At 36.3% G+C, this 20179-nt stretch overlaps 4 protein-coding genes across 4 annotated transcripts; 3 read left to right on the top strand and 1 right to left on the bottom strand.

Annotated features, from left to right (window-relative positions):
- Window positions 1–2585: 2585 nt before the first annotated feature.
- Window positions 2586–5915, top strand: LOC111789780 (protein APEM9-like). Its single transcript, XM_023670467.1, has 6 exons — window positions 2586–2800; window positions 2937–3083; window positions 3407–3484; window positions 4070–4349; window positions 4957–5318; window positions 5583–5915. The coding sequence occupies exons 1-6, from the start codon at window positions 2754–2756 to the stop codon at window positions 5710–5712; spliced, it is 1044 nt and encodes a 347-aa protein (XP_023526235.1). The 5' UTR covers window positions 2586–2753; the 3' UTR covers window positions 5713–5915.
- Window positions 5916–8227: 2312 nt separating this feature from the next.
- Window positions 8228–8755, bottom strand: LOC111791795. The gene has a single exon (XM_023673276.1). The coding sequence runs from the start codon at window positions 8753–8755 to the stop codon at window positions 8228–8230; it is 528 nt and encodes a 175-aa protein (XP_023529044.1).
- Window positions 8756–11168: 2413 nt separating this feature from the next.
- LOC111789895 (UTP--glucose-1-phosphate uridylyltransferase-like) lies at window positions 11169–16857 on the top strand. Its single transcript, XM_023670613.1, has 21 exons — window positions 11169–11463; window positions 11641–11688; window positions 12482–12573; window positions 12654–12744; window positions 13203–13263; window positions 13370–13447; window positions 13526–13576; window positions 13672–13745; window positions 13917–13989; window positions 14083–14140; window positions 14269–14315; window positions 14430–14495; window positions 14594–14626; window positions 14748–14800; window positions 14895–14970; window positions 15494–15550; window positions 15637–15720; window positions 15812–15910; window positions 15987–16091; window positions 16430–16501; window positions 16595–16857. Exons 1-21 carry the CDS (start codon window positions 11378–11380, stop codon window positions 16619–16621), a joined length of 1431 nt encoding a protein of 476 aa, XP_023526381.1. The 5' UTR covers window positions 11169–11377; the 3' UTR covers window positions 16622–16857.
- A 472-nt stretch (window positions 16858–17329) lies between these two features.
- LOC111789881 lies at window positions 17330–19304 on the top strand. Its single transcript, XM_023670599.1, has one exon. It carries the CDS (start codon window positions 17772–17774, stop codon window positions 18864–18866), a length of 1095 nt encoding a protein of 364 aa, XP_023526367.1. The 5' UTR covers window positions 17330–17771; the 3' UTR covers window positions 18867–19304.
- The last annotated feature ends 875 nt before the right edge of the window (window positions 19305–20179 follow it).

Genomic DNA, 20179 nt, shown 5'->3' with positions numbered 1-20179 from the left:
AAAAAAAAAAAAACAAAAAAAACAAAAAAATGCTCTAAATTATTCAAAATAAAAGTTTTTGTTTTTTTTTTTTTACTTCAGTTTTGTGACACTCAAGTAAATGAGAGGTCTATGAACGAATCGTGACCACATTCGAACCAGAGCGATCATGAGGATATGGTGACTAAGAAATGCGTAGTTACTACTTATACCAACAAGTTGGACCTTTCTTTTTCAGTGGCTCAATCATATAAACTCTTTTGATTAGATGAATTCTATGTTAACTAATTTGTTAAGAATTTTCGAGATATGTATGTGAGGGAGAACAAAACATGTTAGAAGAGCTTGTGTAGGTATGTGGGGATAGTCTTGACTCGTAAGAAGTGAGGATTAGGTGAGTGAGAACAAAACATATTAAAAGAACTTATGTAGGTCTGGGGATAGTCTTCACTCTTAAGAAGTGAGGATTAGGTAACCTGACCATGTCGTAGAGGAATGTCGGGGCCATCAGGTGCCAAATACAAATTCTATATCCTGGGTATGGGTCGTTACAAGTTTTCCATTCCTTTTCGTTCTCTTCCCCAACCAATGGGGATCTCACAATCCACCTCCCTTCGGGAACTAGCGTCCTTACTGGTACTCGTTCTCTTTTCCAATTGATGTGGGACCCCCAAATCCCCCCCTTTTGGGTCCAACATCCTTGTTGGCATACCGCCTTATGTCCATCCCCTTTCGGGGCCAACATCCTTGTTGGCATACCGCCTTATGTCCATCCCCTTTCGGGGCTTAGCCTTCTCACTAGCACATCACCCAGTATTAGGCTCTATTATCATTTGTAACGCCTCAAACCCACCATTTGCAGATATTGTCTTCTTCGAGCTCTTCTTTTCGAGCTTGCCCTCAAGATTTTTAAAACGTGTGTGCTATGAAGAAGTTTCTACACCCTTATAAAGAATGTTCCGTTCTCCTTCTCAATTGATCTGGAATCTCACATACATACGTGACGCATGTGGTCTCTTACACAAATTCCAACTTCTTATAAAAGTCAAAAGACATGTCCGTGTCATAGGTACCATAAATGAAAAGGAAATTACTTAAAAAATGTGAGATAATAAATGGTATTAAATATTTACGGGAAAATCAATTATGATATTGTTTAACCAAGTCAATTCCTTCCTAATCTTACATTAATTTCATAAAACTTTCTCATTATTAAATTAATTAGTTGACCTTATACTAAATTCAACAATAAAGTAAATTTGTCTAAATCATATAATTAGTGACACTTGTATATTTATAACTGATGTGCACATTTCATATAGATAAAGTTTATATTATTTAGTTAATTTGAAATCATAAGAGGTAGAAATATCCCGTTAAGTCATTAATTACTTATTCTCGTAAAAGTTGAAAATTTATGCTTCTTACCTACTTTTTTAGTATATTGACGGTGAAGACATACTAACACGATCAGAGTCCACTAGGTTATAACATTACGTACCTCCCTAAAACCCAAGGTTCAAATCTTATTATAACAAATTTATGTAATATCATTCGAAAAATTGTCAAATTTAATTAAATAAATGAAAAGGAAATCTTGAAAACGATATTCGTGAAGTTTAAGCTAATCCATTTTAAGACAAAAAAGAGAGTTGTTTTTCGGTTATCTTTGACTAAATAGGTTCACGTGGGGCCAGGCATAAATGCTTCTTCATTCCCGTCTCTTACTTTATTTTCCGTTTTGACGTGCATATTATAAAAACTTTTTTAAACGTTCAAAGAGAATAACCAAATGGATTTTTTTTTTTTTTTAGTTTTTCGATAAATTTTTTACTATCAAGACTAAATGTAAAAACTAATTATGACTGAATTATTTCACGATCTTCACAACAATCGTTGCATCCATCCAGATTTCTTTTATCCTTACGGTAGAAACATAAACCCTAAAAAATATTCAGTAAATGACTCACTATTAGAGTCGAGAAACACAGACACGTACAATTTAATTGTGACTGTCGTGACTGGTGAGTCCTAAAACTTTAACTGCTCTCAAGCTCGGCTTTCTTTTCTTTAAAAGGGTCGGAAGGACACCACCTTTATTCTCTTTAGACTCGATAATATGTATGCATCCGCTCATGTAACTAAGAGATTAGATTATGTCGATAGCATTTGACTCTTAAATCAGTGATGTGTAGTAACTAAGTGGCTAGATTAGGCTGACATGTCAGATTTTTAAATTAGTAAGCGATAATTTTTTAATTAAAAACTTTTTTTTAATATTAAAAATTTATTGGGCTTGGGCTTTATAGGATTTGGGCTAAATTACCTTTTTCACATTTGGGCTTATTTGGTGTAGCCCAATATTCTTTTAAGTGGATTTGGGTTTATTTTGAGTTTGGTTTAGAATTTGGGCTTAATTCAAACTATTACGTGGCACAATTTAATTGGTCTTGTACAATGACTCAACCATGAGATAATAATTAATATAAAAATGATTTTTCTTTTTTAATTTGCAACAATTATGTTGTTATATATATATATATATTTATTTATTTATTTATTTATTTTCATTTTTATATTTAACATTATATTTATTAAAATTTAAGATCTATATTTAACAAAATTACACGCACGGAGGGCAGTTCTTGCTCTTCTCTATCTTTAATTTCTCTAATCCACCAATCGATTCAATTTTTGTCGCCGCGAGGTAATCTTGATCAATTGCAATTTCATCATATCCTGTTTCTTAATCTTTGGAACCGACGGTACCGATCATGGATGACGGAGAAGCAATTTGGGAAGACATCGAGCGCTCGGAGAGGTATCATATCTGTTTTCCTGAATTTTCTTCGTTTGTGTATCAAGAACGTGGTTGTGTATCAGTTTGATTGATTCCTTGTGTTAGGAGTTGGAAGCATGAGCTGACCCTGTATGTAATTCGTTAATGGATTTTGCAGCTATCTTGTGTGCTCCATGTATGAGGAAGCATTAGGGCTAGCTTCCTCCGTTTTAAAGCGTATTTCTCAAGAGAAAAATGGCTGTGAAAATGATTTGTTGGAAGCAGCTGGTATGGTTTTAGTTCAATCTTTGAAGGAACTTGGAAGGTAATGTTTATTACAACTACTTTTGTAGATTTTATTTAGATGTATATTGAACCCTATGTCATGATATGCTTGTTCTACAATACCAAATGAACATTGACCTTTAAAGGGCTGCGTATTGAGTCAAACCCTACAGTGATAGTTATGAACTATAATGTTTGTTGTGATAGTAATTTTGGCTTATACATTGTTAATTTTATTACTCGGTTTTTAAGATATACTTTGCAGAATGTCGTTCCTTAATATTTGGTGTAAATATGGAAAGACAGTTCATATTGTTTATTGTATATTATACCAGTTAATTCAGTTCGCTCGTGCACTTGCAGGACATCACACATGGTGGACGAGCTCAAAGTATCATTTGCCTCCGTTGCAGCCATCCCTGTTAATGTTCTTTTAACTGGGTAATCTCATCTACTGAACATATGTCACTGGTCATTTACTATTGTTTTTATTTTGACAAAGAACTTAACTTCTATTGATGCAAAAAATACAAGAGCAGCCCATAAAAGCCCACAAAACCGAAGTTCCATTCAAGGAAGGAACTCCCGGCAAGAGCAATAAGACGACCTAATGTAGAATTACAAAAAGAGATTTTATAACCGCTGCCTAGAGAGGAAAATAGAGAACCTAGTGGACCGAACATATAACGTCACTAGTCTTGTAATACATTTGATTGTCCTGTCCATTGATTGATCATGTGAGCATGTATTCAACTATCATAATGGGAAAGCAAAAAGATCTTGGTTGATTCTCCTTAATTGCAATGTCTGTAAATTGATGAAATAATCTCAATATAGCTAAGGCATAATGTGTTGGCCCAATGGTTGGCCAAGGCGTGAACTCAGATACCTTTGTGGCTATAGATCATAACTTGGTGGCATTCTATCTACAAATTAATACTACGACCTTCCTGATGTTAAGCGTGGGTGAGTCATATTGCTGTGAGCATGTTTTAATCGTTAATTTTACCATGGTCAATTTCTTAGGGCGTGTCTTCAGATCTCGGAAGGTCTTTCTGATATGCGATGTTTTCTAGAAGAGTTCCTTAGCAAGTGGAGTTTATTGAATGAAGAAATATATGTTCTTGCTGGCTCAAGAAATATTGATGACAGAGAGCATTATGATGATCATGCTCAGTTGACTGTCGATGAATATCTTCAAGTTGTTGAAGTTTACCTCCGGACGCTCATGGAGATAGGTTTGAAGGACGTGGATCTTGCTGTTTCTTGGGTTGAAAAAGCTGCTTTACCTGAGGAAAAGCGTCAGGTAAATATATATGCTTGGTTTAAGATGATGAATTGAATATGAAATATGCCCGAGCCATGTTCTTGTGCTTATTCTTCATTTCATTTATTTTTCTTCTCGATTGTTCCAACTCTTTTCCTTTTTCGAGGGTGTCCAGCTTGGTATTGGATCTTTTTTTTTTTTTTTTGGTTTTGATCTCCTGCTTATACAACTTCATAATGCCTCTACTATTTTCTCAATGTTCATCAGTTCACTACATTTTTCATCTTTGTTTATGCATCTCCAAGAATTTCAACAAGGAATTCGGACGGATGAAGTATTCAATCCTATTATTACCATCTTTCTCAGTACTCTTTTGCATCAATGTTCATCACAAGGATCTGAAGAAAAAAACCTTGGAGAAAATTTAGGATTTGGAGAAATGATGTTTGTAAATTTCTATATATGTGGCTTAGTTTTATTTGCACCTAAACCTAGTATTGCCTGAATATCCTCATTGGATTCCTTTTTTAGTCTTGAATTTTAAAAAATTTCTCCGTCAAAGTAGAGGAGCATCTCCCTCACATTCACTTTCTGTTACCTTCAATTTCCATTTCCTTATTTGTTTTTCCTTCAACTCTATGGCTAGGTACTTTTGAGGAGGCTAGACTACCAGCAGTGTCTTAAAGCTGCCAGCTTGTCTCAATCGTCCCCATCTTCTTTGCATAAAGATGACCATAAAGCACATTTATCTTCTTCGGAAGATCCTCAAGAATCAAGAGCTTCAAAAACAGCCTTAGATCCTGGATATCATCAAGATGGAGGGAGTGCTAACAGAGAAACGGTTCTAAAGCTACATAAGCTTACAAAACCATGGTTTTGGCCGTTCCGTACAATCACTTTGAAGTTTGGAAGTACTCGGCTGATCATATCCACCAGAAGGGTTCTGCTTAGCTGTTTGTTTGTGCTAATCTATTATCTACTGCGAAGGAAACTAACCACTTTGAAGAGGTATGTTTATTGTGAAATGAAGAGCATATTACTGATCCTTCTCTCTTTCTATTATTTATATCCTTGTTAGTTCCTTGATAATTGCCTTCACTAGTTTTTGGTATTTTTAGAATTTTCAAAATCGTTTGTGTTATCAACTTTCTAAGTGCTCATAAGCATTTTCTTTTCATTTTAAAATACTGTTTTAAGCATTTAAAAAAGTTATCGTTTCTGGGCAATATTTTATTGATAATTATGTTGAATGTGTTGTTTTTCTAATCTCAGGATGGCTCAGAAACAAGGTTTGTCCTTAAAGAAAGCAGTGGTAGACCTGTGGCAGCTTGCATTTTCATACCAAGTTAACCCTTTAGCTATTGCCCAACCTCTTTCTGGGGTACCTCGTGGAGCCTCCTGATTCTCTTAAAACCATATTTCTATCCTGCCATTTGATATAAAAGCAGCATTTACAACCATTTTTCTTCATTTGCTGCTTCATTGTCTGGCAGTGCTGGTGAAGAATATGATCTATTCGAAACAGCGTTTGAGAATAGAATATTTGCAAAAATCACTTTAATTGTGGTGATATTCTCTATTCATTTATAGAATCAGAATACCAGATATTTACCTCTAATAAACCAAATATATTTCTTATGATAAACGATAATGGAAGGTTAAATATCCTTATGTTAAACTATAATTCAACACTAAATATTCTTAATAAGAATTGGTATAGGGGAGAGTTGATCTACTTCATGCATAGATAGATAAACGTTTGGATTTCTGCGATTATTTTTTTACAGCCGGTTGCTAAATATCAAAAAATTATTACACAAAATCCTATATGTTTCCGAGTTGGGGTCATACCATGGGATCTTTTTAAGTCTATCATTTTTTTTTTAAATCTAACGATATTAATGATACAAAGTAAGATATTTTTTATGATTTAGTAAATTTAACCATTTTGTTTTAGTTAGTTTGGAACTAAATGAAATTTAATTATTGCATTGATCATTAGTACTATAAGCAAATTGCTTAAGATAAACACAACACGTCCTTCGTTTTTTCTAAATAATCGAGATATTTGGTGAAAAATTTTGATTTTTTAGAAGTTTGTTATACACCAAACTAAAGATTTATATATTTAACAAACAAAAAAAAAAAAAAAAAAAAAAAAACAGGGAGGGAGCATTACAAGCCGGAATTAGGAAAGTTCATCCGAGAATTAGGACATCTTCTTGGAGCTTTTTGAGCATCAGGTCAATGTTCACATTTAATTTGAAAATGAAAATGTCATTATTAGAAATTACCACTAATCTATGATATTATCCACTTTAAGTAGATATGATATTATCATAATCTATCCACTTTAAGTAGATATGATATTATCATAATCTCTCCTGAGTTTGCTTTTGATTTTCTCAAAAGACTCCATGATCAACCCCATAATCAGATACATAATTAATGAACTCAATGAGTGGCAATGAGGGTGTTCGTAAACAGGCAGAGTTGTCGCTATCTGACACTAATAGTTGATATGGGTTTCACTCATGTCTCTTGGAGATGATCACTGCACCAGGTTTCAATCTTCGTCTTATGGCATCCGTTTATTTGAAGAACAATATTAACCGTTATTGGAGGGCAAGTAGTCGACACGTAAATCCGAATTTTCGGTCGACCCATCTAGTATTTTCTTCGTTTTTCTTTTGTTCTGGCTAATTTTGCATCTTCCCTTTCTCATATTCTGTTAGTTTCTGAGTTTCAGTGGAATTAGCAACTGGTGAGAAGGCTCATATCAGGAAAAAGCTCTTGTCCCACTTGAGAGAACCAGGTATGGGAGGTAAAATGGTAACGCTAAAATATGGTAGCACTAAAATATGTTCTTCACCAGTTGAAGATATAGGCTGCAAACACTTTGGAACTAACTGCAAAACTTGGGTTACTCCTTATTTAGGCTTCTATAAGCTGAAGGACCAATGTAGATCTGGTGAGACAGGGTAAGCCATAAGGGCCTTAAAGAAACGGAGGCTAAGAGATGTCGTCATAGCTTTTTACGAGTCTCGTTTGCACGACACACACACCGGGAATAACGGGTGTTTCAGCTAAAGCACTAAGCTTGGATATGATCTTGCTTGATAATAATCACTTTCGTGCAACCTTCAATATACTAAATATCGACACTAAGCTTGGACCGCAGTGCCGATATTTTGCTCTTGTTTTGGCTTTTAAGTAGCCTCAAAGTTCTAGGGTTGGTCTAATCCCCCTTTCCATTCTTTCACTGACAAAATCGGCCTTTCAATTTGACTTAACGAAACGATTTTAACTTTAGAACAATCAACCGAACATGTAAAGCTAAGATAAGGGCCCGTTCATAATCCCTATTTAATTTGCTTGCATAGAATCGAGAATGAAGTTTTCATTCTCTACATCATGAATTAGTAACTACATCCAATTTCCAAAAAAATCGATTCTTCCTATCTGACAACCATCAAACTCTACAATAAATATGTAAAAATCTTAATAGGTAGCTACCATCATTTGAACCATACATAACTTCAAGAGCATCATAGCATAGAGATGGCTCCTTCGATCAGTACATCTAAAATCTAACAGTGACTTTGTTCAACATGAAGCAAACAATTGCCAAATTTTAAAAACTAAGCAGTAACGAAGGAATGAGTGAAACAGAGAAAGAATTCTCAACCATGGAAAATGGAACAATGAACATAATCTAACTGATTGAAATCCAAAACGAAGCAAAACGATTACAAACACATATTTGAAATAAAATGATAACTAACCACATAGTTTTCACATAATACTGCAGAGATTCATTCGAAAATAAGACAATTACAATCCAGAATTGGGCATCAAGTATAATTCTTATTACGAGATCAAACATGCCAAGGTTAGGGAAACATATCTATAAATGATCATACCACTGATTTAACAGGAGCAGAGTCGTCGGTGATCTTGATGTAACCCATCTTCTTAATGTTCTCCTTGTTATCATCACTAAAGTCATCTTCCTCCTCAGAATCGTCATACACAGAAGAACGATTCCCAAATCGACCAGCGCACAATGAGTACGCCAAATACATAGTAGCAGCAGTGAGAGCGCCACAGCCGACGCCGAAGAGCAGAGCAACAACAACGGTGAGAATATCCTTGGTGCGATCACGGAGAGAGGTGAAGTCATAAGGGAAGTGTTGATGAAGCGAGGGGGGCCTAGAACGAGGGAGATCGAGGAGGAGGATGTTGTCGGGAAGGGAGAGGGAGGATGATTTGAACTCGGTGATGTCGACGATTAGGGCCATCTCGGAGAAGGGATGATGGCGGGAATCGAGGGTTCGGTGGCGGAGAAGGGAAAAGGAAACGAAGAGGGACTTGCAAGGGCGGGCATCGGAGGAGATTGAGAGGGAAATAGTGAGGAGAAGGAGGAGAAAGAGGCGCGACGCCATGGAAGGAGGGAAGGGGAAAGCTTTGGAGGAATGAAGAAGACTGTGCCGTCCAAACTCACTCTTCTTCTTCTCTTCGTTTCACCAATGGACCAACACGCTTCAAATTTTCCTTTTCCACTCTATAATATATATATATATTTTAAAGAAAATTACAATTAACTTTCCTTTAATAACAATTTAATCCATAAATTTTAATTTATAACAATTTAGTTGGTAATATAATAATTTAACGCCGTCTCAAAAATATTTATAAATTTTTATGAAAATTTAAAAAATAATTTAATTTTAATTTATAACCATTTAGTTGATAATATAATAATTTAACGCGTCTCAAAAATATTTATAAATTTTTTAAAAAATAATTTTAAATTTTGATAAGAGTTCAAATATTATTAAAATTTTTGGAGATAATTTATCAGACGATATATAAACAATAATAAGATTTGAACTTTTGTTTATAGAGCGAAGGATATTAATTAATGATATTTTTTTTAAAAAAAAATTAATTGGAAGGATATTAATGAGACTTTTTAAAGTTTAAGGTTACGTTTGAAGATTTATTAAAATTTTTAAGATATTATTAAAAGTTTTGAAAGTTTATGGGCATTTTTAAAATGAATATGGGTAAGTCGATCGAGCTTGATATTTTCATAATTAGAAAATATGAAAATAAATATGAGAGATGATAATAACTGTTTGTTATAGTCTAACTTGAACATAATTTAATGAATTAAAATACATTACTCTCTTTTTAAAAAGGTTCCAATAAAAATTTGTTACATCTGAGAATATTTGCGAAAATCACCTCTAATTGGAGATAAGAGTTGTCTGTTTATAATCATTCACATAATTAAATAAATTACAAAGAAAATAAAAAAATTAAATATGATACCTATGATAAACGGTAATCGAAAGTTTTGAATTTCATGACCTTAGTTAGCATCACGAGTGAGCCTCTTTTCCCCTCGCCTACAAAACAATCGCTTCGAGTCATTTTCTATACAATTTGACCATTAAACGTCGGCCACAAAATGGCATTGAAATCTGTGGAGCGATGAGAAAAGTCTTACCACGTTTAAATTTATGATATCGTATTATGTTTGAAAAGGCTAGTAAAACTATTTCATAAATTTATTTAAAACAATATTGTTATCAATAACATAGTAGAAATATCGGTAACATTAATTAAAATAAATAAATAAATAAACGTCTTGATCTAATATAAGAGTTACAATTTAAACATAAATGTCGCTACCCTAATTTCGGATCTATACCTTTCACAATTACGTCGTCATTCATATATGGGTGTCTTATCTTTACCTAAAAAGAGTAACACATTGTTTTAGTATCTAAAAATACTTAATAAATATTCTCACGGTTGGTTAGAGTCGTGGAATACAAACACAAGTAATCATTGGTGCGACCTATCGTTTCATAAAAACATCATGGTATGACTTTGAACTCTGCTTTTCAATCCGAGTAAGATTGAATGTGTAGTACTTCTCTACACATGGCCCTGCACGCGTACATATTGATGTTATGATTCAACTACAACTTCAACTTCAAGTCTTCATGAGAATCTACGTCTTATTTAGATCATGTTCTTAAAGTTAGCAGTAAATATCATGCACAAAGTTATTACTTCTTTTATCTTTGTCTTTGATTAAAAATTAATAAATTCCCTAACCTTTGTTTGGAAATTAGTTATTTCACATTTAATTAAGAATATATCAATTCATAAGTTAAATCAAAATTTTAATAAATTTAGAAATTGACCGTTATTATTTTCCATATACAAATTATATCCTTTAATATTTTCTTTAATTAAAAAAACATTTTTATAACCATCCTTACTTAAGATTCATAATTCAAATTCGATACCGAATGACCTTGACATTATCTTATATGATATTTAGTTTTTTATTACGGTTTATTAGAGGTACTGTATTTGAGGTAATTAATTGTTCTTACACACATATAAACGATTTAAATATATTCAATTTTTCCTATAGTTGGATTTGTTAAGATAACGACATAAAAATATGTTTGGTGGTGTTACTAGATGTACAGGTATAATCTTGAGAGCCCATCTTTGAGTTCATGACAAATTCAAAATTACCAATACAAAAATATATCGTACATGACAAAAGGAAAGAAAAAAAAAAAACTATCAATTTGGCGATAGAACTATAAGGACTAAGAGATTAAACGTTTGAGTAACAATAAAATTTGATTGAGTTGGGCTGAGTCATTTTTTTATATCCAACCTAATTATTTGAATTACAATTTTTGTTTGTTTTGATTCAAACAACTGTTATTAAATAATAAATTCAACCCAATATTAGGAATTCAAATCTGAATAACCCCTTTTGTACACTTGTCTTCAATTTCTCGAAAACGCTCGTTTCCAACCCCTTCACTCGCCACTCACTCCCCACTCACTCCCCAATTCCTCTAACCGCCCATTTCCCACCACGTTTTGCTTCGCAATCTGTGCTCCTAGAGAAGGATTCTTCCTGTTTTTCATATAAATTCCCTGTTTTCTCAATTGGGTTGTCTTCTTTATCTCATTTCTCTCGCTCTGCATTCTTTGTTTTCTTGGGAGTTTGATTTTGTTGCACTATGGCCTCTGCTGCTACTCTTAGTCCTGCTGATAGCGAGAAGCTATCTAAGCTTCAAGCTGCTGTTTCTGGGCTTACCCAGATAAGGTATGGAAATGTGGATGTAAACCCATTTGTATTTGTGTATTTGTGGCATTTTTTTATTTGGTGTGATTTGGATCTATGGGATCTGTTTGATAAATGGGTTGTGGGTTGTGATATCTGTTTTGTTTGATTTTGTGCTGCAATGGGTTATGAGATCTGATTCTCTATTGGTTTTGGCAGTGAGAATGAGAAATCTGGATTTGTCAACCTTGTCTCTCGCTATCTCAGGTAATTTCTAATGTGTATTGTTGTTCCTTGCAATGGGAGTGAATGTAGTTGTTCTTTTGAACCTAAGAAGGCCTAATTGTCTCTAGTGGAGCTTTCAAATTCATGATTGATATCATTTGAGAATGGCGCTTTTGTTTGTTGATATTACTTTTTTGTTACAACATGTTTAGTTATTGATATCACTTTCTAGAGGGATGTTCTTCCCCTCATTTGAATCAAAAGAGTTTTCATGTGGAAATTTGCTGAACCTCAATCCGGAACCAAAAAGGAATTGATTAATGGATTTCATCATAAGCGTGGTACTTTTTTCTGAAACAAATGATGTGAGATTCTACGTTGGTTGGGGAGGAGAATGGAACTCCGTGTGGAAACCTCTTTCTAGCAGATGAGTTTTCAAAACCTTGAAGGGAAGCCCGAAAGGGAAAGCTCAATGAAGACAATATCTGCTAGTAGTGTGCTTGGACTGATTACAAATGGTATCAGAGCCAGACATCGGGCGATGTGCCAGCGAGGAGGTTAAGTCCCGAAGGGGGGTGGACATGAGGCGATGTGCCAGTAAGGACACTGGGCCCCGAAGGGGGTGGATTGTGAGATCCCACATCGGTTGGGAAGGAGAATGAAACACCCTTTATAAGGATGTGGAAACCTCTCCCTAGCGGACACGTTTTAAAAACCTTGAGGGGAAGCCCGAAAGGGAACGCCCAAAGAGGACGATATCTGCTAGCGGTGTGCTTGGACTGTTAGAAATGAAATCTAATCTGTTCTTTTTGATTTTCTGAATTTCTGGTTGAAGTGGGGAAGCACAGCATGTTGAATGGAGCAAGATCCAGACACCAACAGACGAAGTAGTGGTTCCTTATGATTCCTTGGCACCTCTACCTAATGGTATCCTCTCCTTAATTTTGTCTACATTTTCTATTCATGATATTTTCTTATTGAAAGCTCATAGATCTTTGTTAACGTAGATCCTGCTGAAACCAAGAAACTATTGGACAAGCTTGTCGTTTTGAAGCTTAATGGAGGTTTGGGGACGACGATGGGCTGCACCGGTCCCAAGTACGCCCCTTTCGACCCATTTTCTTTCATTTTTCTTTTCTCATATTATCTTCTGAGGTGCTGAAGTTCTTATCATGCATTTGATTCATTTTATCGTTTTTGCTACCAAATCATGCTGAAGGACTAAACCTTGAGTTTCAATGAGCATAGGATCAATTATTTTCGTCTCCATAACATAGGTTGCTTGAGCTTCGAAACTCGTGCCCTTTAGGACTTTCTCAAGGTCGTCTGCCAGAACGTTTGCAAGAACTTTATACACAAGTAGTTCAACTCATAGCCCTTGAATCTGTGCCACCAAAACTGCATTACTCAGACTAAATATATGTTTTAGTCCTGATGTTGAGTGCTTTTCAATCTTAGTCCCTATTGTTTAAAACGTTTCAATTTAGTCTCGTGTATTAACATCTTCTGATTTAGCCTCGAATCGTTGGTGAGTGTCAAAATCTTCTGTGCTGCAGGTCAGTCATTGAAGTCCGGAATGGCTTGACATTTCTCGACTTGATTGTTATCCAAATTGAGGTTTTACTCACCCTATTCTCTCATAAACGATTTCGTTTACGTTCCATTCTTATTTATGTTGGTTCTTATACTCGATTTTGAGAATCATCCATGTCACTTTTGGTAGAATCTCAATTCCAAATATGGGTGCAACGTTCCCTTACTTCTTATGAACTCATTTAACACTCATGAAGATACTCAAAAGGTATTTAGATCGGTATATGCTTATTTCCCATGTTTTCCTCAGTATCTTGCGCTTTATACTAACTCTTCTTTATATCAGATCATTGAAAAATACAAAGGTTCAAATGTGGAGATCCATACTTTCAACCAGGTGAGTTCAAGATGAGATGGGTTAGCTTTTTTCACGTCTTCTTTTTATTCTTTGGAATGAATTGTTTATCTTTTTCCACATTGGATTATAAACAGAGCCAATATCCACGTTTGGTTTCTGAGGACTATCTTCCACTCCCTAGCAAAGGACGCACCGACAAGGATGGATGGTATGATATAGATACTCGTTTAGTACATGAAATAATTCGATCAACTTTGTCTCCTTGAGCCTTTTCACATTAAAATTAATAATGTGTTTGCCTAGAACCGCTTTTGTTTCGGTTTGAGGTGCCAATACGTGCCAACGTACTTCATATCTTTGTATTTGTGTTCATGTGAAGGTACCCTCCTGGACATGGTGATGTTTTCCCATCCTTGAAAAACAGTGGCAAACTTGATGCCCTGATATCTCAGGTCTTTTCACACGATCCCGCTGAACATGTCTACTTCGATGAATCCTTGTATTTATTTCTCCTCGTATTTTACTTTCCATGTTTGCTTATGCAGGGTAAGGAATATGTCTTTGTTGCAAACTCCGACAACTTAGGTGCTGTCGTGGACTTACGTATCCATATTTAATTTTTCGGAGGCCTTAGTTTCGTTTAAGCCTCTAGTTTACTTCTTGTTGCTTACTAAACAAAACATGAAATCTGTTCCTTGGGCTTTCATTATCCTTGATTCTGGACATCATAGAAATTTTAAACCATTTGATTCACAACAAGAATGAGTACTGCATGGAGGTATGAAAACAAGTTCAACCATTTTATGTGTGGAAAAAGATATTCCAATGTATTCGTTTATTATTCTTAGTGTTTCTCGTGCTTTTAACATTTGTCGTTATCGATTACGTGTAGGTGACACCGAAAACCTTGGCTGATGTGAAGGGTGGTACTCTTATTTCTTATGAAGGGAAGGTTCAGGTATAATGTTACAGAATATGATACCACCACCTGGTTAGTTGGTCTGCAGACGATAAATATTTTTCGTCTTGTAACATTCTTTTCTTGTCATGGTGCAGCTACTCGAAATCGCTCAGGTCCCTGATGAACACGTAAGTACATATCAGTGATGACTATGTTACTTCATGTCTGGTAGAACTCTTTGTTTTTCAAGAAGTTAGCTGTGCTTTTCATATCATAGAAGATGCTTTTGTTGTTCTTTGTTTGGTATAGGTAAACGAATTCAAGTCAATTGAGAAGTTCAAAATTTTCAACACTAATAATTTGTAAGCCATGTTTCTGGAGAGTTCTTGATTGATTACACATTTAACAATCACTGAGAGTGCCTTGCGAATAAACTATTGGTAATGTATGATTCAGGTGGGTGAACTTGCAAGCAATTAAAAGGCTTGTGGAAGCCAATGCACTTAAGATGGAGATTATTCCGAATCCCAAGGTAGTTTCTGTTCTTGTAATGCGGGTCAATGCAAACGGCTAATCTAATAAATATATCCATAGAAATAATGTAATAGACCAAGCCCACCGCTAGCACATATTGTCCTCTTTGAGCTTTCCCTTTCGTGCTTCCCCTCAAAGTTTTTAAAACGCGTCTGCTAGGGAGAGGTTTCCACTCTTTTATAAAGAATGTTTCGTTCTCCTCCCCAACCGATGTGGGTTCTCACAATTCACCTCCCTCCCTTCGGGGAGAGTGCGAGCGAGGATGCTGGGCTTCGAAGGGAGGTGAACTGTGAGATCCCACATCGGTTGGGTAGGAGAACGAAGCATTCTTTATAAGGGTATGAAAACCTCTCTTTAGCAGACGCGTTTTAAAAATCTTTAGAGGAATTTCGAAAAGAAAAGCTCAAGGAGGACAATATCTGCTAGCGGTAGACTTGGGCTGTTACAAATAGCCACGTTAGTTGGAATTTGTAGCGGTGCTTTTACACGGTCAGGGACTGATATACTGTCATCATTCTTAGGAAGTTGATGGGATCAAGGTTCTTCAGCTTGAAACAGCAGCTGGTGCAGCAATCAGGGTATACACTTACCCTTGATTTGGTGTGTGCTATGTTAGTATACATGGATATTAATGCCTTGTACTTGTCTATTCTCTGCCAAATAGTTCTTTGATCATGCCATCGGTATTAACGTACCACGATCGCGTTTTCTTCCCGTCAAGGCAACATCAGATTTGCTTCTTGTCCAGGTTAGTTCTTTCATCCATCATCACAGGCTCTACTGTTATTGGTTTGATGTTCTTAACAAGCCAATATTTGATGGTCTTCTTTTCTTTGCAGTCTGATCTTTATACTTTGGTTGATGGCTCTGTCCTTCGCAACAAAGATAGAAAAGATGCTTCCAATCCTTCTATTGAACTGGGGCCTGAATTCAAGAAGGCAGGATTTGTTCTCTTAGACTTGGTATCTTATATGAACATGTTGGTTACTCTACTTTTTTCTTATAATTTCACAGGTTGGTAACTTCCTGAGCCGATTCAAGTCGATCCCGAGCATCATTGAACTCGATAGCCTTAAAGTGGCTGGTGATGTTTCGTTCGGGGCTGGTGTCGTTCTCAAGGTATGAATCTGCTTCTGTCTTCTGGTTTCTGATGTTATCATCCAATTAGCAGATACCATATAACATAATGACCCTGTAATTAGGAATGCTAGTTATGCTAGTTGGTTGGTTCAGTTGTGGGGCGGTTGTTTTTCGAACCAACCGTGCAGCTCGAACAGTCAAAACGAACATAATTTATCCAAATCAAAACCTATAGGCTCCACGCACAGACACGTAACTATCCGTTACTCGTCATTCTCTTTCTTCACATGCTTACGTTTGTATACTTTAGTGATTTGAGACTTGTAAGAAATGACATTACAGGAGTTTATACATGTCTTTGTCGTGCTATTTTACAGGGAAAAGTGAGTATCTCGGGTAAACCCGAGGCAAAATTAGCTGTGCCCGATAACACGGTAATTGAAAACAAGGTACGAGAAAGAGGAGTTAAAATCTGTTATAGAAGATCATGGTTATGTGCTTTGGACAGTGAGTTGAATGTTTTGGATAAATTTGATATGCAGGAAATCAATGGAGCAGAAGATTTCTAAACCTTTGGTTGCCTTCTCAACTCTTTCAGAGCAGAAGCTCTACGGCATCTTAGTACCTTTTTTTCTTTTTAATACCAACAAAATCATGCAAATTTGTCTCTAATCGACCCAGTTTGGCAACTCTTCTTTTCGATGTGATTCTCTTATGAACTTTGTTGGCATTAAAAACCAAGATGAGTTTATGAGTTCATATTAATATATAATACACAATAATATATATGAGATTGAAGTTATAATACACAAAATGTTTATTATCTTACTCCTATTTGTATTATTAGTATGTTGTATCTTTTTATGTTAAAACAAATATCGGGAGAGAGAATGAGAAGAGATTTCTCCTCATGCCCATCCCGGCCCCATCCCTACTTGATGGGTGGATCTTGCAGTCAAGTTCCTTTCTACTTTTACACTCAAGGACTAACCTTCATTAAGCCCGGGTCTTGCAGTCAAGTTCCTTTCTACTTTTACACTCAAGGGCTAACCTTTATTAGGCCCGAAAAAACTATTGCACGCCTTAGTTACTTTTTGGAAGGCCTATGCCCAAGAAAACTTTGAGAGGGTTGCCTTCGTCGTCCTAAGAGATAGTATATATCAATTATCGTTGAACTATAATCATCTTGACAATTAACCAACGAGAGACCATATTAAAATTTAAAATGCATGGTACACAATTCCAACCATTTCCGTTGTAAGTTTGAGACCAAAACATAGACTGTTTTGGAACGATAATTAATGTTCGGTTAAGGGTAAACAAACTAACAAAACTTTCTCTTTGAACTTCCCTTCGTGATAAAGCCTAAAATGTTAAAAACGCCACCGGCTTCCGGTGAGACCACCGGCCACCGATGAACATTCTTAACGAACCCCTCTTTGGATCAGAACCGACGGTGCGTCATTTTTCCCCTCCACAAATTGACAGGTTTCTTGTTTTTCAAGCCGAAAACCTTCCCCACCAACCTCTCTCAGTCTCTCGACCTATTTTATGGATCTCCCTTACAAAGAAATCAAAGATTCTTAATGAACACAACAAACCCAGAAATACCCATATCCAAAACCTCCATTCTGTCTCGAAAGCACCCTCTGAAATCGGATCATTTGCTTCTGTCGAGGGCTGTTTTGTAGGTGGAGAAGTTGAAAATTGAGGTTTATTATGTTTGGCGGTGTTCAATTGGGTATTTTAGCTGCGTTTGTTGTGTTGTTTGTGCCGATGGGAATGGCCGGATGGCATTTAAGCCGTAATAAGATGCTGTTCTTCAGCGGAGCCCTTTTCATTACTCTCGCAATCGGTGTTCATCTCACGCCTTACATTCCCTCCGTTTCTGATTTCGTTACCACTGTTTCTTCTGTCGTCGTTTTCGATAGCCGAGTCTCGTGTGTCTCTCAGTTACATGAAATCGTCTGGGAGGTCAAACAGAGCGATGGATTTAACCCGTTGAGTAATAACTCTGTTAATTATGAGAAATCGTGGAAATGGGGGAGATCTTCTCCTGTTGTTGCCTGCGATTTTCAGAAATTGGCTCCGATGGATGCTTCCGATTTGCTTAATGGATCATGGGTCGTCGTTGCCGGTGATTCACAGGCGAGATTGATGGCTTTATCACTGCTGGATTTGACGATGGATTCTCAAAGAATGGAAGCCATTAGAGGCGATCTGTTCAAGCGGCATAGTAATTACCAAATTCTGGTTAGTGAAACTGGGATGAAACTGGATTTCATTTGGGCTCCTTATGCTTCTAATTTGACTGATTTAATGGTGGAATTCAAGCAAAATCGAAGCTACCCTGATGTTATAATCATGGGGTCAGGGCTATGGCATATGCTTCATTTTACTAATGCATCAGAGTTTGGGTTTTCTTTGGAATCACTTAGAAATTCTGTTGTTTCACTGATTCCATTGACTCCAGAAGTGGGTGCTGAAGGGGCTTTGACTGGCTCTGTATCCATTAGAGCCCCACATTTGTTCTGGATTGGAATGCCGACACTGATTAACTCGATGCTAAACACTGAGGAGAAGAGGAAGAAGATGAGTGATACAATGAGGGTGGCTTATGATGAAGCTCTCCGCAGAAGCAAGCTTCTGCGGTCGTCTGGTGGGCCTCTGTTGTTGATTGATATTGAAACTTTGAGTTGGAATTGTGGGGTTCGATGTAGTGTTGATGGGATGCATTATGATGGGGTTGTTTATGAAGCTGCCATTCATGTAATGCTTAATGCTTTGCTTATTGAATCTCATCAGAAGCTGTGAAGGAAGGAGGTTGAGGCAGGCTCCATTGATGATGCTTGTAGAAGAGCTCGTTTTTTCAGGATTCTCTAACACTTAGTTCATAAGATGAGAGGTGAATTCTATCCTTTTTTTTTTGGCTTTCTTGGTTTTCTGAGTGAGTCCCATTATTCTTTGATCTTTTCCTCTTCCCTCTGGTTAAGGTAATAACTCATAGAATCTCAGTTCATGAATCACAGGCTGCAACGTTTATATTGTATAGCTTTGGAATTGGATCATCATTCATAAATTCTTTAGGAATGTTTGATTGATAAAGTCTATAGGCTGCCAAAGTCAGGATGGTTTTGATTCAATCCACCATTTTCTTTGGGGGTTTCTATTTGTTAGAGAATTGTATATATCTGGACAAGATGTGACATTTTTTTTTTTTTCCTTCAATCAATAAACTACACTTGTTTATATAGATTTCATATTTATGCTGTTGAGATGAAGATTGTTATCTGTTCATCTCATGGGGGCACATGGGCTGCTGCTCAATTGAGCACATGGCAGCCGAGCAAAACGAACAGTTACAATAGCTACAATTAGTGTTGTGAGATCCCATATTGGTTGGAGAGGAAAACGAAACATTTTTTATAAGGGTGTAGAAAGTTCTCCCTAGAAGACAACATTTTAAAACCGTGAGGCTGATAGTGATACGTAACAGGCTAAAGTAGACAATATCTACTGTAGTGAGTTTGAACTGTTACAAATGAAATCAAAACCAGGCACTGAACGGTGTTCCAGCGCAAGGGGAGTGATTTTGAGATCTCACATTGGTTGGAGAGGAGAAAGAAGCACTCCTACAAGGGTGTGGAAACTCTCCCTAGAAGACGCGTTTTAAAACCATGAGGCTGACGACGATACATAACGGATCAAATTGGACAATATCTATTAGCAGTAGGCTTGAGCTGAAGTGATGATCATATTCATGAATATACCTACGTGTAGATCATCTAATGGGAGAACAATTGATCTATTATGTACGAGACTTGAGATTGAGAGGGATTCTGTGCTGTTGGTGGATCTGCTGCCACAGGGGTTGCCATTAAGAGAGGAGTCCAAGGGTTGAAGCTTGGCGGTAAAAGTAGAGGCAATGGGTGACCACTGAAAGGACGCCAGAGGGGTCCAAGGAGGGGAACTAAAGGATAAGAGATAGACATGTGAGAAGAGGATAGAAAATGAATGGTTTCCATGATATACATCAAAGCATAGGGAGACAAAAATAAAATGTTTCACAGTATAAGAACCCAAACTAAATAAATTTAGTAGTATTATTTTGTGATAGTCTGAAAAGG

The sequence above is a fragment of the Cucurbita pepo genome, chromosome LG03 (assembly GCF_002806865.2).
Source record: "Cucurbita pepo subsp. pepo cultivar mu-cu-16 chromosome LG03, ASM280686v2, whole genome shotgun sequence".
Classification (NCBI taxonomy): Eukaryota; Viridiplantae; Streptophyta; class Magnoliopsida; order Cucurbitales; family Cucurbitaceae; genus Cucurbita; species Cucurbita pepo.
The sequence above is the reverse complement of the archived record's forward strand: the minus strand, read 5'-3'. Positions and strand labels throughout refer to the sequence as shown.

What these genes read in the sequence shown, in the direction of transcription:
- LOC111789780 (XM_023670467.1), top strand. Translation starts at nt 2,754, where the DNA reads ATGGATGACGGAGAAGCAATTTGGGAAGACATCGAGCGCTCGGAGAG. An exon ending in TCTTTGAAGGAACTTGGAAG is followed by an intron (nt 3,084 to 3,406) that starts GTAATGTTTATT and finishes GTGCACTTGCAG; the next exon opens with GACATCACACATGGTGGACG. An exon ending in TACCTGAGGAAAAGCGTCAG is followed by an intron (nt 4,350 to 4,956) that starts GTAAATATATAT and finishes CTCTATGGCTAG; the next exon opens with GTACTTTTGAGGAGGCTAGA.
- LOC111791795 (XM_023673276.1), bottom strand. Translation starts at nt 8,755, where the DNA reads ATGGCGTCGCGCCTCTTTCTCCTCCTTCTCCTCACTATTTCCCTCTCA.
- LOC111789895 (XM_023670613.1), top strand. Translation starts at nt 11,378, where the DNA reads ATGGCCTCTGCTGCTACTCTTAGTCCTGCTGATAGCGAGAAGCTATCT. An exon ending in TCTGGGCTTACCCAGATAAG is followed by an intron (nt 11,464 to 11,640) that starts GTATGGAAATGT and finishes TGGTTTTGGCAG; the next exon opens with TGAGAATGAGAAATCTGGAT. An exon ending in TTGATGCCCTGATATCTCAG is followed by an intron (nt 13,990 to 14,082) that starts GTCTTTTCACAC and finishes TTGCTTATGCAG; the next exon opens with GGTAAGGAATATGTCTTTGT.
- LOC111789881 (XM_023670599.1), top strand. Translation starts at nt 17,772, where the DNA reads ATGTTTGGCGGTGTTCAATTGGGTATTTTAGCTGCGTTTGTTGTGTTG.